The sequence below is a fragment of the Corapipo altera genome, unplaced genomic scaffold, assembly GCF_003945725.1.
Source record: "Corapipo altera isolate COAL_440 unplaced genomic scaffold, ASM394572v1 151, whole genome shotgun sequence".
NCBI classification, from domain to species: domain Eukaryota; kingdom Metazoa; phylum Chordata; class Aves; order Passeriformes; family Pipridae; genus Corapipo; species Corapipo altera.
Window position 1 is genome coordinate 1,262,063 of NW_020884976.1, and position 15,445 is coordinate 1,277,507.

The 15,445-nt window shown below is 57.4% G+C and overlaps 1 protein-coding gene across 1 annotated transcript in view; it reads right to left on the reverse strand.

Annotated features, from left to right (window-relative positions):
• Window positions 1-15,445, reverse strand: part of OSBP2 (oxysterol binding protein 2) — a 102,448-nt gene that overhangs the window by 22,228 nt on the left and 64,775 nt on the right. Inside the window, 1 exon segment of the mRNA XM_027665513.1 lies at window positions 8,081-8,331. Within this exon segment, the coding sequence (XP_027521314.1) occupies window positions 8,081-8,331 (251 nt within the window).

The following is a 15,445-nucleotide window of genomic DNA, read 5'->3' on the forward strand; positions in this document are numbered from 1 at the left end:
TAGTGCCCCAACAAGACAACAGAGCAGAGGCTCCAGCCCACCTTGCTCAGTGCCAGTGTGTCACTGTCAGATGCTCGGCCAGACCCCCAGCACTTGAACAAGGTGCTCCCAAAATCCCTGACTGTCCCATTCCAGGTGGTACCTTGTGCCCTAGAAGTGCCTGCTTCCCTTGGGCGACTGGGAGTTCCCTGAGAGTCACAGAATGTGCTGAGTTGGAAGGGACCCACAAGGATCATCCAGTCCAACCCCTGGCCCTGCACAGACACCACATCCTGTCCCTCAGAGCGTTGTCCAAACCCTCCTGGAGCTCTGGCAGCCTTGGGGCTGTGCCCACTGCCCTGGGGAGCCTGGGCAGTGCCCAACCACCCTCTGGGGAAGAACCTTTTGCTGAGATCCAACCTGAGCCTACCCTGACACAGCTCCAGACATTCCCTGGGTCCTGTCCCTGGTCACAGAGAGCAGAGATCAGAGAATCAGAGATATCCAAGATGAAGATGTCTGAGATGGAGACATCCACACTTCTCTGGAAGCCGGATCTGGTCTCCTGGTTGCCCCTCTGGGCATTTCACCACCTTACCCTGTTATTTTGGGCCATGTGCCTAAACACCACGTGGTGTTCCCCACCACGAGGCTGGCTCAGCACCACTGACCCAGCCAAAGCCCCCTGCCCAGGGCTTCCTTGGAGTCTAGCTCATCCCAAAGCAGGAGCTCATCCCAAAGCAGGAGCCGGACAGGGCTGGCACAGCACCCAGACCCCGCCTCCAGCACTGTGTAATCCACCCCATGCAATAAAGGCAGGATTAGTGGGAAGCAGTGGCAAATCCACTGCCTGGCTGTGCTAAGAGCCTCTAATCCCAACCCCAAGCAGCCTCCATGGAGTCCGGGGTCACCGCGTGCTCGGCACAACAGGACATGTTCAGTGTGGCTCTGGGACACGGAATGAGCCAACGCTGCCCACGGGCTGTGACCAAGGTGATGCCAGCCTGGAGCTGGGGCAGGGAAAGGATCAGAGTCTGTTTTTTGCTGGAAAAACAACTAAGGAATTTGCTGGATACTCCGGAGTGCTGTGAGTACCGACCCTTCCACCCTCACTGAGCAGCACCCAGAGGCCTCTGCTGGCCGTGCCAGAGGGTGTGCAGGGACACCGAGTGTGACAAGGACATGCTGGGACCAGTACAGAAGATACACTGGGGACTGAGACTGTGCTGGGCCCTCCTGCTGCAGCGTGGCAACTGCAACTGTGCCCTTGCAGGGCTTCCCTGCTCTCCTCTGGCCACGAGCACATCTCAGGCTTGTCCTGTTGAAGCTCACATTGCCTGGACAGCAGTGGGGCCTCTCCACTGCCACCTCTGCCAAAACTCCTCTTCCTGGGAAGCTCCTAGCACCGGCTTTTCCTCCACAGGGAGGTACCTCCAGGCAGCTGCTGCAGATTTTTCCCTCCTCTTCACTTGTCCAAACCCCCAAACCCATCCCAGGAGTGGGGGGACCCTCCCAGGGTCTGCAGAGCAGCTCCACCCCAAGGAGAGCAGCAGGGCTTCGCTTCCAGGCACCCGGAGCCCTGATCCCAGCGCCTCCCTCATCCCCTGATGGAGCAGATTCCAGGCTGGAGGAGCATCTGTCCGAGCGCTCGGCGGCAGGAGCAGCTGGCACTGCCCGCGGGCACCTCCGACCCTGGGATCTGGAGGGAGCTGCCTCGGATCCTACCTCGGTCTCAGCCTCGTGTGAGGCCTCTGCAAACCTCCCCACAGTACAGGCAGCTGCAAGAGGAGCTCACCTGGCAGCAGCCCCCCTCGATCCTGCTCATCTCCCAGTGCCATAACTTCTTCCTGGGTAAATCCAGGGAAGAGCAGTGCTGCCATTCCAGTGCCTTCTCCTTCAACAGGCACTGGAGGAAGGAGCTGAAGTGAAACATCAACCCAGGGAAGAGGTGAATACAATCCTTGTGACACCAGGGGCAGCACCCCAGAGGGATTAACCCACCTCTCCATGGCCCCATCCTGCCCTAAGGAGTCAACAAGCTCCAGGCAGGGATGAGGATCCCAGGAGGGAGGAATGGGCAGGGCTCACCTGGGCTGGTAATGCTCAGCTGGGCTGTCTCCTGGCTCAGCAGAGCTGCTGATCAACACGAGGCACTGCTGACAGTGCAATGCCCACGCTGAGCCCACCAACACACAGCCCTGCTGACCCAGCAGCCTGGGAAAACACTCCCAACTCTCCTCTGAAGCCACAATGGAAAAGTTATCGCTCTCAGCTAAAAAAAACCAGGAGAGCAGAGCTGGGAGAGGCACCATCCAGTGCTGGGGACAAACCTGCCCCCCATCTTCTCACATGAGGTTCCAAGGGAGCCCCAGGACAGTCCCAAGTCTCCCAAGGGTCAGATGGACACAAGGAGAAGGAGAAGGGGGAGGAAAGGTGAGAAGCCCCAAGGCACAGTGAGCAGCAGCAGCAGCCAAAAGCCCCATTCAGCACAGAGGCCCCACAGAGGGCACACACAAGGCCCTGAGCACCCAGAGCCTGCAATGACCCAGCTGGGAGGACTCAGCAACCACGGGGAATGAGGAGGAGGAGGAGGAGGGGAGTGGGAGGAAGGCACTGCCTGTCTGAATATATCCGACCAGAGATACTCACACACCTCTAAATTCTAAAAGCAATCCAGGATGCTCCAGGGAAAGGCACAACAGCTCCAAGAGCAGGGACTGGGCTCGTTTCTGTGTCCCTACTGCCCTGGTCCCACCCAGGCAGGGACAGACCCCGGGGTGACACCTGTCACCCTCCCCCCATCCCCCCAGTAGCAGCAAAGCACCCACCAGTTATTCCCTGGTCAGCGCAGCACATCCACGGCAGGAACACGCAGGACACACGGAGCCCTGGCTCCAGCGCTCTCATCCAAGGGGGATTAGGGCTGGGACAGGGATTTAATCCCAGGGCCGGGGCTTTTCTGGGTCGGTGACATGGTTTGCAACGCGCTGATTAGTGCACGTGTCGTTAGCGCAGCCCGGATAATTAACACAGGCTGTGCCAGGCGGGACCAGCTCCTCCCGCGCCATCCCCTGCACCGGGCACGGGGGACAAGCCCGGCCCCTGCGTGGGGCAGCTCTGATTCTGGGCAGCACAGCAGCTGCCCGAGGGTGGCTGGGGGCAATCCCTGCCCTAAGGAGGCAAATCCAGGGGTGAAGGATGGAGTTTGCTCGCGCCGCAGTGCTGGAATTAACCCCTGGTTATAAGGATGCACAGGGCAGAGAGCTCCTCCAGCCCACTGGCCGTCCTGGGGTGAGCTGGGAGCAGCCCAGCAGGATGCTGCTCCCTCCCTGGAGCGCTGTGGGGGTGGAGGAGATCAGGTCCATCGTCCTGCCTGTGCCATGATGGGTTTGGGGACCCCGAGGGATGGCATCACATTCCATCCATGCCGGGAACCGGCTCTGCACCGGGACACAGCCACGTGTGCATCACCCCGGTCCCACAGTAACCCTGGGCAGGAGATCCCAGATCCGTTCCCTCCCAGCTTTAAGCAGTTTTCCAAAGCAGACACGGAAACACACGGGGCTTATAAACCATCAGAACTCACACACCAGGCTGGAGGCTGTGCTGGGAACCTGAGGCAGCTCAGAGCAGGTGCTCAGCATCATCTGGTTTGATATGAACAAATTGGGGAGTACGGATTAATCACAGCAACATTCCCAGTGGGCAGAGGGGGCTCAGTGCTCCACAGAACAGCAGAGAAGATGGGATATAAGGAGGCAGAGGAGCAGCTCTGAGGAACACATCTTGTGCACAGGCAGCTCCAGCGCAGACACTCCAAATAAACCGACTCCACAGGGCAGATGCCACTCAAAGTCTCCAGGAGCCCAGCCTGGCTGCAGGGAGAGGTTGGCAGCTCCTTGGAGCACTGGCACGTGGCACAGGACCACCCATAACTGCTGCTGAGCCAGAGCACAGCCCTGGAGGGATCCACAGGGAGAAATCCTGCTGGGGTTGGAGGATGCAGCCTCTGGGATGCTGCTGGATGACCCAGAGAGGCTTAAACCCACAGCCCGTGGCCCCTCCCCAGAGGAGGAGCAGCACATGCTGTTCTCTGTTTCACTCTGGTTCCAGCCCTGTGGAAAGGACACTCAAAAGCCCTCCCAGCAGGTTTGGAGGCTGAAGGGTGCTCTGTGCTGGTGTCTCAGGTGCTGGTGCTCCAGACAGGTTCATTCCCATGGGAAAGGAGAACCTGGGAAGGGGATCAGTCTGCCTCAAAGGGGTGCTGGTATCCCGGGCAGGACAGACTGGGGTGGCCACCAGTGCCTCCCAAGGGCAGGTGAGTCCTTCATATCCCCAGGACTGCCTGCTCCAGGCAGCTCGAGGGCCCCTCCTCCCCAAATCCTGACAGAGCAACACCTCCCACCCAGCACAGCACCCCTGCCCCGGCCACCTCTCACCCCTCCTTGTCTGGGCCTGGTGGTGCCTTCCTCTACCTCTGATCCTCCAAAACCTCAAGGAAAACATAAACTAACCCAGGGATGACACAGGTAAGCCCAACCATTCTGCTCTCCACGCTCACATTCCTCGAGGAAGCACAAACCCAGCCAGCAGCAGAGCACAGCAGTCACATACTCGCAGTTCAGCCGCCTCCGAGCTCCGCCGTAGCTTCCCCATTCCCATTAAAAACCTATTTCCAGCACCACCCACAGCCCTGTGAGCTCTTCCCGACGCCCAAACTGGCTTCCTCAGTGCATCCACACATCCCTCTTGCCTGCTGCTGAATTATGAGAGGGAGCTTTCCCTGCTCCTTGGACAAGTGCACTCAACTCAGCACCGCGCTCCGGCTCTGGCTCCGGGCCTCTCATTATCCCCTTAATTTGTTGCTTCCTATTTTCACACACGCCCCACTCCTCCCCCGTGGCACATCGTGACTTGTCTTTCCATGTCTGCTCCCAGCCCTGCTGACACGGGGCTCCTTGGTCCCGGGGTGCCTGGACTGTTCCCGGTGAGATTCCAAGCAGGGATGGGAGCAGAGCCAGCGAGTGGCTCGTGGAGCTCTGGCCTTAAATTTCAGCCCTGCAAGAGCGGGTTTGAAATGCTCACCTGGAACACGAGGGTCCGGCACATCCCGCTCTGCCTCTGCCCAAACCTTCCTCCATCCTCCCAGCATCGCCTGCCCAGGGGATGCTCCCAAGCTCCGTAAGGAGAAGCACCAGGAGCGGGCTGTGGCAGCTCCCAGAGCACACAGAGGGGTCACCTTCGCAGCAGAGCTCTTGCATTTCCAGATATATTTATTTATTTCCTCCTGCTCGCTGCGTTCCCTGCGGCTCCAGGACATTTACATAATCGGATCAGAGGCGGCTGGACGGAAACTGCACATGCCAGCCCCGGAGCACACATCCCTCCCTCCCAGGAGCACCTATCCCTTCCCTGGAGCACCCATTCCTTCACCAGGGCACCCATCCCTCCCTCCCAGGAGCACCTATCCCTTCCCTGGAGCACCCATTCCTTCACCAGGGCACCCATCCCTCCCTCCCAGGAGCACCTATCCCTTCCCAGGAGCACCCATTCCTTCACCAGAGCACTCATCCCTTTCTTCCCCGAGCACCCATCCCTTCCCTGGAGCATCTATCTCTTCCCAGGAGTACCTATCCTTTCTTCCCTGGAGCACTCATCCCTTCCCTGCTGCAACTATTCCTTCCCCAGAAGCATTCCACATCCCTTCTTCCCAGGAGCATCCATTCCTTCCCCAGGAGCACTCATTTCTTCACCGGAGCACCCGCCCTTTCCTCCCTGAGCACCCATCCCTTCTCTGGAGCATGCATCTCTTCCCAGGAGCATCCATCTCTTCCCAGGAGTACTCACCCCTTCTCCAGAACATCCATGTCTTCTCCAGAGCACCCATACCTTCACCAGAGCACCTATCCCTTCCTTGGAGCACCCATTCCTTCTCCAGAGAACCCATCCCTTCCACTCACAGCCTCAGCACCAAACCTCACGGATCCCCATCCACTTCCCTGAGATGGATCCATGAGGTTTGGTGCTGCAGCCGGGGCAGAGCGTGGACACGGAGCATCCACGTGCCAGCACCAGCTGCTGGCTGGGATCTCTCTGGGGAAAACCTGGTGAGCAAGGACAGTTTAATTGCTCCTGGAAGGAACTACTGGCCTGTCAAAAGCACCCTGTGCTCCCATGGGATAACGTGCTCCTAAGAAGCCTGGGGGGATGGAGCTGGGCAGGAGCACGGGGTATTTTCACCAGGCTCTCCATGTGCTTTCCTGGAGCCAAGTTTCATGTTCAATACAGAAGATTTCAGGACCTTTGCACTGCACAGAGCTCCCCCCACCCCACGAGGTACTCCCTGGCAGCTCCAGAAGGCACCAACCCACACTAAAAGGATAAATCAAGGCACAGAACGGGATCCATGGAAAAGGTGACAGCGTGGCCGGGAGCACCAGCCCACCCTGATGGGGGGGTCAGGCTGGTCCCACCCCCTGTCCTGCTCGCCCCCCTCCTGCCTCTCTAATCCACCTCACAAAAGCATTGCTGCTTCCTGGGGGTCTGTGTCCCCCCTGCCCACAGCTCCAGCACCTCCTCCCAAAACAACAGAGAGCTGGGAGAGCAACAACCACCCCCCGGAGCTGCCACTGCTCCTTCCAGTCTTGCTTCTTCCACAGCTCAGCCTTTCCCTCAGGCATCTCCTCAGGACGCCCAGCCATGAGCTGAAGTACCAAAGGATGCTTTTGGAAATGGATCCACGTGAGAACATGCCCTGCCACCCCCCAGCCCCTCTTACCTGCTTGGAATTTTGGACAACCCACGTTTCTGCTGTTTCTCTGCTAGTTCCCACCCTCCAGACAAGCCTCCTCCAAGCATTTATCATGTCGCAACCACCACAACCTCCTCCTCTTCCTCCTCCTCCTCTCTGGGCTGGACACAGCAAATCTTGCTCTGCTCATCCCTTCCCAAAGGCTGCTGGAGAAATCCTCTCTCCACAATTCCCTGCCCACATTCCATCGCAGTTCTGCCTCCTGACAGCACCTAGGGTCTGTCGGCACCTCCCACCACGCTGCCAACCCCAAAAACTTCCACAAACTCTCCGTTTGTGGCACCCTCAAACTGCTCTGAAACACAAGACACTGCCTCAGGAAACCCTTTGCTCCCACAGCTACAAAATCCTGCAAGTGGGAATGGGGAGGATGCTGAAACCACGGGGCTCCAAGTGCCCTCCAGCTCCGCTGGGGATTACTGTTATTTTTTAAGCCCACATCAAACATCACCCGACCTCCTTCTGCTCAGGGCTGGGACAGCACAGCCACAGCACTTGCTCCATTCACAATTCCCTGAGCTCTGCCTTCATACATTATTCCAAGTCTGCAAAGCTTTGGGATTGGTTTTTTATTCATTCCTTTGAATATTTTATTCAGTGTTGCAGTCTTCCAGAGCTCCCCAGGGAAAACCAGGCTACCCAGGAAGGGCTGTGTCACTGCAATGGAGACAGGTCCACACCCCAAATACAAGCTGTCTCCAAAAACCATGCAGAAAGCACCGTGAGGCTGCACAGGGCAGGGAGCAGAGGCAGTGCCAGAACACGCTTCCCAACCTCCAACAACCCGGCTGGGAGAGCACAGCCGGCACGAGACCCTGAGGGGGTTAAATCCTGTGGCCGTGTGGAACACGAGCAGCCTCATGGAAGCAATGAGGATGTGAGTGATGTGGGATGTGGGTCTCAATCTGCAGCAGGCAACAACTGCTGTGCCAGTCTGAAATTCCCCCCCGGAACAGCAGAAAGTCCCTCAGCATTCCCAGCCTCTGCATTTCCCAGCTTTACATCCAAAATGACCTCTTTGGAGCAGCCCCCCCAGAGAGCACGGTGTAAGGACATAGCAGACCTGTGTTTCCTGGGGAGTGCTCCATGTGTCCGTGCCCACTTCCCAGCTGCATCTTCCCAACTTCCCATCCCTGAGCCGGCACCGAGCCCCGGCCGTGCCCGAGCCCCGCGGTAACACAAACTGACCCACAGAACAGAAACACGGGGAGAAACAGGGATGGAGGAGGAGGAGGAGGAGGAGGAGGGAGGAGGGGAGGAGGAGGAGGGGAGGAGGAGGAGAGCACTCACGTTGATCATAGCATTGGAGGTGATGCGGAAGAGCGTGGCGCGCTCGTTCACCGCCTTGATCTTCTCCCCGCTCTCGGCCGGCAGGCGCAGGTTCTCCAGCTCGCTGAGGGAGCGCTGCAGGGCCGCGCCGTGCTTGGCGATCAGGTCATTGCAGGTGCTCAGGTCCTCCAGTTTACTCGACAGGGTCTTCAGGGGGCCGTGCAGCTCGCTCTTGTCTGACTGCGAGGCGGGCTCCTCGTCACCCGAGTCATCTGCGAAGGGAGGGATGGGGAAAAAATAGTTTCCATGGTTACCCCTGGACCGAGCTAACCCGTCATCGACACGGGCAGGGACCTCCTGCCTCCTCCCAGGGACCTCCTGCCTCCTCCCAGGGACCTCCTGCCTCCTCCTTCTCCCCTGCACCTCTGCCGGGGCCGGGGCCACCACAGCCCCCTGGAGCAGAGCTGGTGTGGGGGAGCAACGTGGGACATCACACAGGGCCCCAGGAGGCATCAGTGGGGTCCTGTGGCTGCCACCAGGATCTGGATCAGGTTTGAGTGATGGGGGTGGCACGTGCTGGTGCCACCACACACCAAAACTCTCTTTTCCGTGCACACCAGAATGGATCTACCCTGCACTGGGAGCAAACCCCACGAGGGCTCTGCAAGCTCTGCTCTGGGCAGGGTAAAGAGTTTCACCCAAGGGAAAGACCACAAAGACACCAAGGAGAGTTACAGCTGTTACCCAAAACCACCACCACGTCCTCAGAGGACAGAAAACTCCACAATCAGCATCTCAGCTACAGCACAAATGGTTATTCCTGCAACTCCAGAACACTGGGGTGACTTAAAACCAGGAAACAAACCCAAACCTACACAGTGGGTGGAACACGGCATTTCTGATCGCTCCAGAGCTCCCCTGGGCACACAGAACCATCCAAAGCAAACACAGAGAGTGAGAGTGGAGCAGGTGCTGCACAGGGTTTGTGCCCCATCCTTATGCTCAAAGTTTAGCCAAGGGTTCTCCAGGCGCTCCCAAAACCCATTAAGGCAGCGGAGAGGGGAGCAGCCCCTTCCTGTCTCCTCCCTCCATCATCTGTTTCTGGATTTTGGAGAGAAAGGAACAGCAAAACATGGCTGCACCTTCTCTGCCAGGTCTGGGGGTGCCAGGGGGGGTGAGGAAATTCCCTGAGTCAGCCAAGCACGGAGCTCAGGAATGGCTCCCCAGGAGGGGCAGCACATCCCCTTTCTGGGCTACAAGGAAAGGAGGAAACCCGTGATTCTCTGGTAGGTGGGTGTTTGGTTTCTATTCCTGACTCATTGATAAGAGCTTTGGAAATGCTGTGGATACTGAGAGGGATGTTCAGGCATCACTCAGGCTGAATCACAGCTAAGGAAAGGAGAGGAAGAGATCCCTCCATTCCTGTGTTCCAAAGGCAAGAGCTGGAGTGATCTGAATAATGTAACAGGACCATTAACCTGGAGAGGAAGCAGGAGCAGAGCTGTACCAGGGCTCGTGGTATCAGAACAGATGTGATGGGATAGGGAGGCCCAGCCCAGGGACAAGGCTAATCCTCCACAGCAGGATCGACCCTGCTGCCCAAGGACAAGAAAGGGAGAAGAAAACTGCCCAGAGAAGCTGTGGCTGCCCCATCCCTGGAAGTGTCCAAGGCCAAGTTGAACAGGGCTTGGAGCAACCTGGGACAGTGGAATGTGTCCCTGCTCATGGCAAGGGGTGGAACAAGATGAGCTTTAAGGTCCTTTCCAACCCAAACCATTCTGGGATTCTGGGATTCTACGAAAAACAGAGGGAACAGAGCACGGAGTAAACCATGAGCAGCTCATGAAGCACCAGGGCAGCATTTCCCAATGTCACCATTTGGTCCATATGCAATCCAGCCCGGAGCATCCACAGCTCAGAGCTCTGACAAGCATGAGAAGCAGCTGTTGGAGCCAGGAGAGAAAGCGGCCACCAAGGACAAAGGACAATCAGAGCACCCAGGGGAAGCAGCCAAGAGCTTCCCGAGGAAGGCGAGCTGCCAGCTGAGGTGTTGGGAGCAGGACCAGCTCCCACTGACAGCCTGGGGAGCTGCTGAGCTTGGACAGGGGGAACAGCCCCACTCCCAGGGACAGGACCAGCGTTTTGGGAACGGCACCAGGGAAGTGTCCAGCACAGGTGGAAGTGACAGGCAGGGGAAGGGGAATGGGAACAGGCAGAATTCAAAGGGCTCCATCCCAGGAGGGTGCACAGAGGCCCCACAGCCATGGCACAGGCTCACACCATGGGAACCTTGTACAGGCCAACTCCAAAAGATCTGGTAAGAAAACCAAAGCCACTTTTCCACCAATACAGACAGTAACCAAAACCTCCCCAAGGTTCACTTTCTGCTTCAAACGTTCCAAGTATTCCCATGGTGCCTTTCATCCCAGGGCACACAAAGGCACTGGGTCCCTGGCAAAGTGTACACATTCCCTGGGCTTTGAATACTGTCTTTGTACCTGTCCTGAGCTGGTGCATCCAAGGACACACCACACCCTGCAGAGCCTCCTCACTGGGAGGGGGACACAGGGCTGCTCCTGTTGCTCCAAGCTGTGTCCCTGGGGCTTTCCAGGGCAGTCCCAGGCAGAGGTTCACAGAATCATAGAATCACAGAATCACAGAATCATAGAATCACAGAATCATAGAATCAGCTGGGTTGGAAGGGACCTCTGAGATCATCAAGTCCAACCCTCGATCCAACCCTGCTGTGGTTCCCAGCCCGTGGCACTGATGCCACATCCAGTCTGTCCTTAAACACCTCCAGGTATGGAGAATCCACCACTTCCCTGGGCAGCCCATTCCAATGGCTGAGCACCCTCTCTGGAAAGAAATTCTTTCTAATCTCCAACCTAAACCTCCCCTGGCACAGCTGAAGACCCAGCCCTCTTGTCTTGCTGATGGTTGCCTGGGAAAAAAGACCAACCCCCAGCTGGCTCCCCCCTCCTGTCAGGGAGTTGTAGAGAGTGAGGAGGTCTCCCCTGAGCCTCCTCTTCTCCAGGCTGAGCCTCCCAGCTCCCTCAGCCTCTCCTCACAGCACTTGTGCTCCAGTCCCTTCCCCAGCCTTGTTGCTCTTCCCTGGACCTGCTCCAGCCCCTCAATGTCCTTCCTGAACTGAGGGGCCCAGAACTGGACACAGCACTCGAGGTGAGGCCTCACCAGTGCTGAATACAGGGGAAGAATCACTTCCTTGGACCTGCTGGCCACACTGTTCCTGATACAGGCCAGGATCCATTGGCCTTCTTGGCCACCTGGGCACACTGCTGGCTCATGTTCAGCTTCCTGTCAATCCAAACTCCCAGGTCCCTTCCTGTCTGGCTGCTCTCCAGCCACTCTGTCCCCAGCCTGTAGCGCTGCATGGGGTTGTTGTGGTCAACCCAGCACAGGATGTGCTGAGCTGGAAGGGACCCACAAGGATCATCCAGTCCAACTCCTGGCCCTGCACAGGCCCATCCCCAAGAGTCACCCCCTGTGCCCCAGAGCATCATCCAAACCCTCCTGGAGCTCTGGCAGCCTTGGGGCTGTGCCCACTGCCCTGGGGAGCCTGGTCAGTGTCCAACCAGCCTCTAGGGGAAGAACCTTTTCCTCTGGCCTTACACAAAATGCCTCCCCAAAGTCCTGGCTCCTGTGGGCTCTTGGTGCTCTGTACTTTCTGGAGCAAAGCCTGGATCACTTTGTCCAGGTGCAATCCATGACCAGGGATTTTTCACAGAATCACAGAATATCCTGAGCTGGAACGGACCCACAAGGATCATCCAGTCCAACCCCTGGCCCTGCACAGACACCCCAACAATCCCACCCTGTCCCTCAGAGCATTGTCCAAACCCTCCAGGAGCTCTGGCAGCCTTGGGGCTGTGCCCACTGCCCTGGAGAGCCTGGTCAGTGCCCATCATTAAAACACTCTGACACAGGGATGGCACAGCATGGGCATGGATGGGCTCCCTCCCTTGCCAGGACATTATTTCCTGCCCATTGATTGAGGCTGTGGGAACAAGCCCTGCCCGAGTGCTCAGCTCGAGGCAGGAACACAGTGTGTCCCAATTTTTTATCACTGTACAGAATTATATAAATGCTTCAAAGCCCAGGAAAAGGGGGGAAGGAACCTGGGTCAGCCCCTGGCAGCCACGACACTGCTCGTTCCAGTTGAGTGGGCTGAGCTGAACATCCCCACGAGCTCCTGCTGCCCCAAAGCTACTGCTGTGGGCATGTCAGGATCCTGGTAGGGTAGGCAGCAGGATCCCACCTTCCTCCTCCTGCCTGGGCAGATAGAATCACAGAATCATGGAGTGGTTTGGGCTGGAAGGGACATTAAAGCTCATCCCATTCCAACCCCTGCCATGGGCAGGGACACCTTCCACCAGACCAGGTTGCTCCAAGTCCCATCCAACGTGGCCTTGGACACTTCCAGGGTGTGGAGGAATGGGGTGTCAGCCCCTTGCTGAGGGTGCAGGAGATCCCCAGAACAGGCTCTTCCTCCATACTAACAGCCCCTGTGCCGAGGATCAATTCATAATATAAATAAATATACTTATATAAAAATATCTATAAAATATCTCAAGCAACGTAATTTGCTGTAATTATCTCAAATCAAAGCACAGGAAGAAGGAAATTCAATGTCACAGCTACAGTTAAATCAGCAGAAATGATCCCACAGAGCACCCAAAGCTCCTCCTGCCATCCCCCCAAGGTGGAGCACCGACACCAGCTCTGAAGATGGGTTTCCATCATTTTCCTAGGAGCTCGAGGGAAAACTGGCCAAATCCCAAATCCATAGAAACACAAACCCTTCTGTCTCCTCCAGCAGCAGCCTCAGCTCTGCATCGTTTGGGTCCAGCAGCCCCAAGGGGAGGAGCCCTGCTCCCACCACAGCACCTCCACCAGCTCTCCACCAGGACAACCAGTGCAACAGGAACATTCCTGCTGGTCCCTGTGACACAGTACAGGACAAGCTTGTCTGGGGGCTGACATCCCTTCCTTCCCCATCTGGTGGTGGATGGTCCCCAGGAAAGCTGCTCCGCATCACGTGAAAGTCAGAAAAATCCTCCAAGATCATCCTTTGACCAACCTTTGCACATGACACACCAAGTCCTGCAGTTACAGCTGAAGATTATCCATGGAGGGCTGGAGGAGAGAGCAGTAGAAATATTTATCCTTATTGCTCAGGATGAGGGATTCACTCATCCAGAAAGGTGGAAGAGCCACAAGCCTCTGCCTGGAGGTCTTCACTTGGAGCCCGGCCAAACGCCTCAGCACTGGGGATCCTGACCTTATTCCAGCCTTTGTATCAGCTCAGCCAGGGAAAAAATTATTTGGCTTTGCTAAGGCTGGGAAAACACCCTGAAGGTCAGGAAATACCCACACAGAGAAAGGGAGAAAGAGTCTGCCCAGGGTTCCTCATTCGAGGACAGACCACAGAGGATTTGCAGGAGCAAAACTGCAACAGGCCCAGCAAAGGCACAGCACTGGGACTTCAATCCAAATGGGGGTCACTAAGCACCTCATTCAAGACCACAAAACCTCTTGGAAGCTGGAAAAATACATACTCCTAAATACTTGGGAGCCAGGGAGTGGGGAAACATGACTCCCACAGGGCAATGGTGAGGGACACCCAGCAGACTCTGCTGGAACATCTTCCAGTGAGTGCATCCCAACCAAGAGTGAGAGTTAGGGATGGCTTTGAAGGGGGGGTCCAACACATACAGGGCATGAGGAGGAATCAAAAGCAGGGAGTGAGGACCTGATGAGATGGAGGATGCTCAGGTGCTGCAGTGTGTGCAGGGAAGGGAACAGAGCTGGGAAGGGGCTGGAGCAGCAGGAGGGGCTGAGGGAGCTGGGGGGGCTCAGCCTGGAGCAAAGGAGGCTCAGGGGGGACCTTCTGGCTCTGCAACCCCCTGACAGGAGGGGGGAGCCGGGGGGGGTCGGGCTCTGCTCCCAGAGAACAAGGGTCAGGAGGAGAGGGAATGGCCTCCAGCTGTGCCAGAGGAGGGTCAGGTTGGATATTGGGAAAATTCCTTCATGGAAAGGACTGTCCAGCCCTGGCACAGCTGCCCAGGGCAGGGTTGGAGTGCCCATCCCTGGGGGGATTTAAAAGCCCTGTGGATGTGGCCCTTGGGGACGTGGGTCAGTGGTGGCCTTGGCAGTGCTGGGGGACGGTTGGACTCGATGGTCTCAGAGGGCTTTTCCAGCCCCAAAGATTCTGTGATTCTATTTTACCCTCTGTGCCCATTGCCTCTGATGCCACCCTTACACCTTCTCCAGTTTGGCCCTCTTGGATCCTCAGCTCCCAGCAGCTCCTAAAGCCCATTAACCCAACCCCCACACGCTGGGCAGGGCCAAAGCAGACCAGGATTGTGTGTCTGGGACCAGCAAAGAGCTGGGAGACACTGCAGGAGCCAGGAAGGCCTCTCTGCTCCTCCGTGTAGGGAAGATCCTCCAGGGACACAAATACTACTTTAATCCATGTTTTCCAGCCATGTACAGCCCCCAGCACACCCTGTCCCTGCACAGGGAAGGGGCCTGGGGATGGATCCCCTCCTCCCATGGAGGAGGACAGAGATGCTCCCACCTGACCTTCCTGGTGCTCTGGCAGCAGCTCTGCCATTTTTCCATGGAAAAAAGATCCTCCCTAAAGCAGCAAACCCTCAGGAGTGTGACAGGGGGGCTCCCAGCCCAGTGTCTCCCTGTGCTGGGATGCAGGTGCCCCTGGATCCTGTCGGGAAGTAGCTCATCCCCAGCTCAGGAGCTTCACCCCAGCTCACCCTGCTCGGCACCAGCCAGGTTTGTGCCAGGTTCAGAATGAAAGGCACACATTCAGCAGGAATTCCTGTCACTCTTCCCCAGAGAACAAAAGCTCCTCAAGAAAACAAATATGAAAGGCTGGCAGCAAAAATCTGACAACAAATCACCAGGTTCCTCTCGCTCCTGTGCCGTGGATGAGGCAGCCCAGCCCCCATGGCATCCTCCCGAGGTTCCCTGCCATTCCCAAACCCAGTGTGCCCTGGAAATCTCCCTGTGCCCACTGATGGCACACAGGGACCACCAACGATTTGAGCCAATCCCCCTCTCCATCCTGCAGCCGAGCTTTGCCCTGACTGTGCTCGGGGCTCCAGCTCAGTGCCCCCCTCTCTGGGCAATGCCAGCTGGGCCCAGGGCCAGAGGCAGCTTTGGGCTGAGCCTGTGTGTGTGGGAGGTGCCACCGTGACCCAAACCCAAACCTGCCCCTTTGCCCTCTGCCATGAGACACGTGTGGCACAACAGGGCTGGCCCCAGGCACCACAGTAACCCACATAAGAGCCACCGAGGGCTGCAGAACCCTCCTCCTCCTCCTCCTCCTCATTCTCCTCCTCCTTC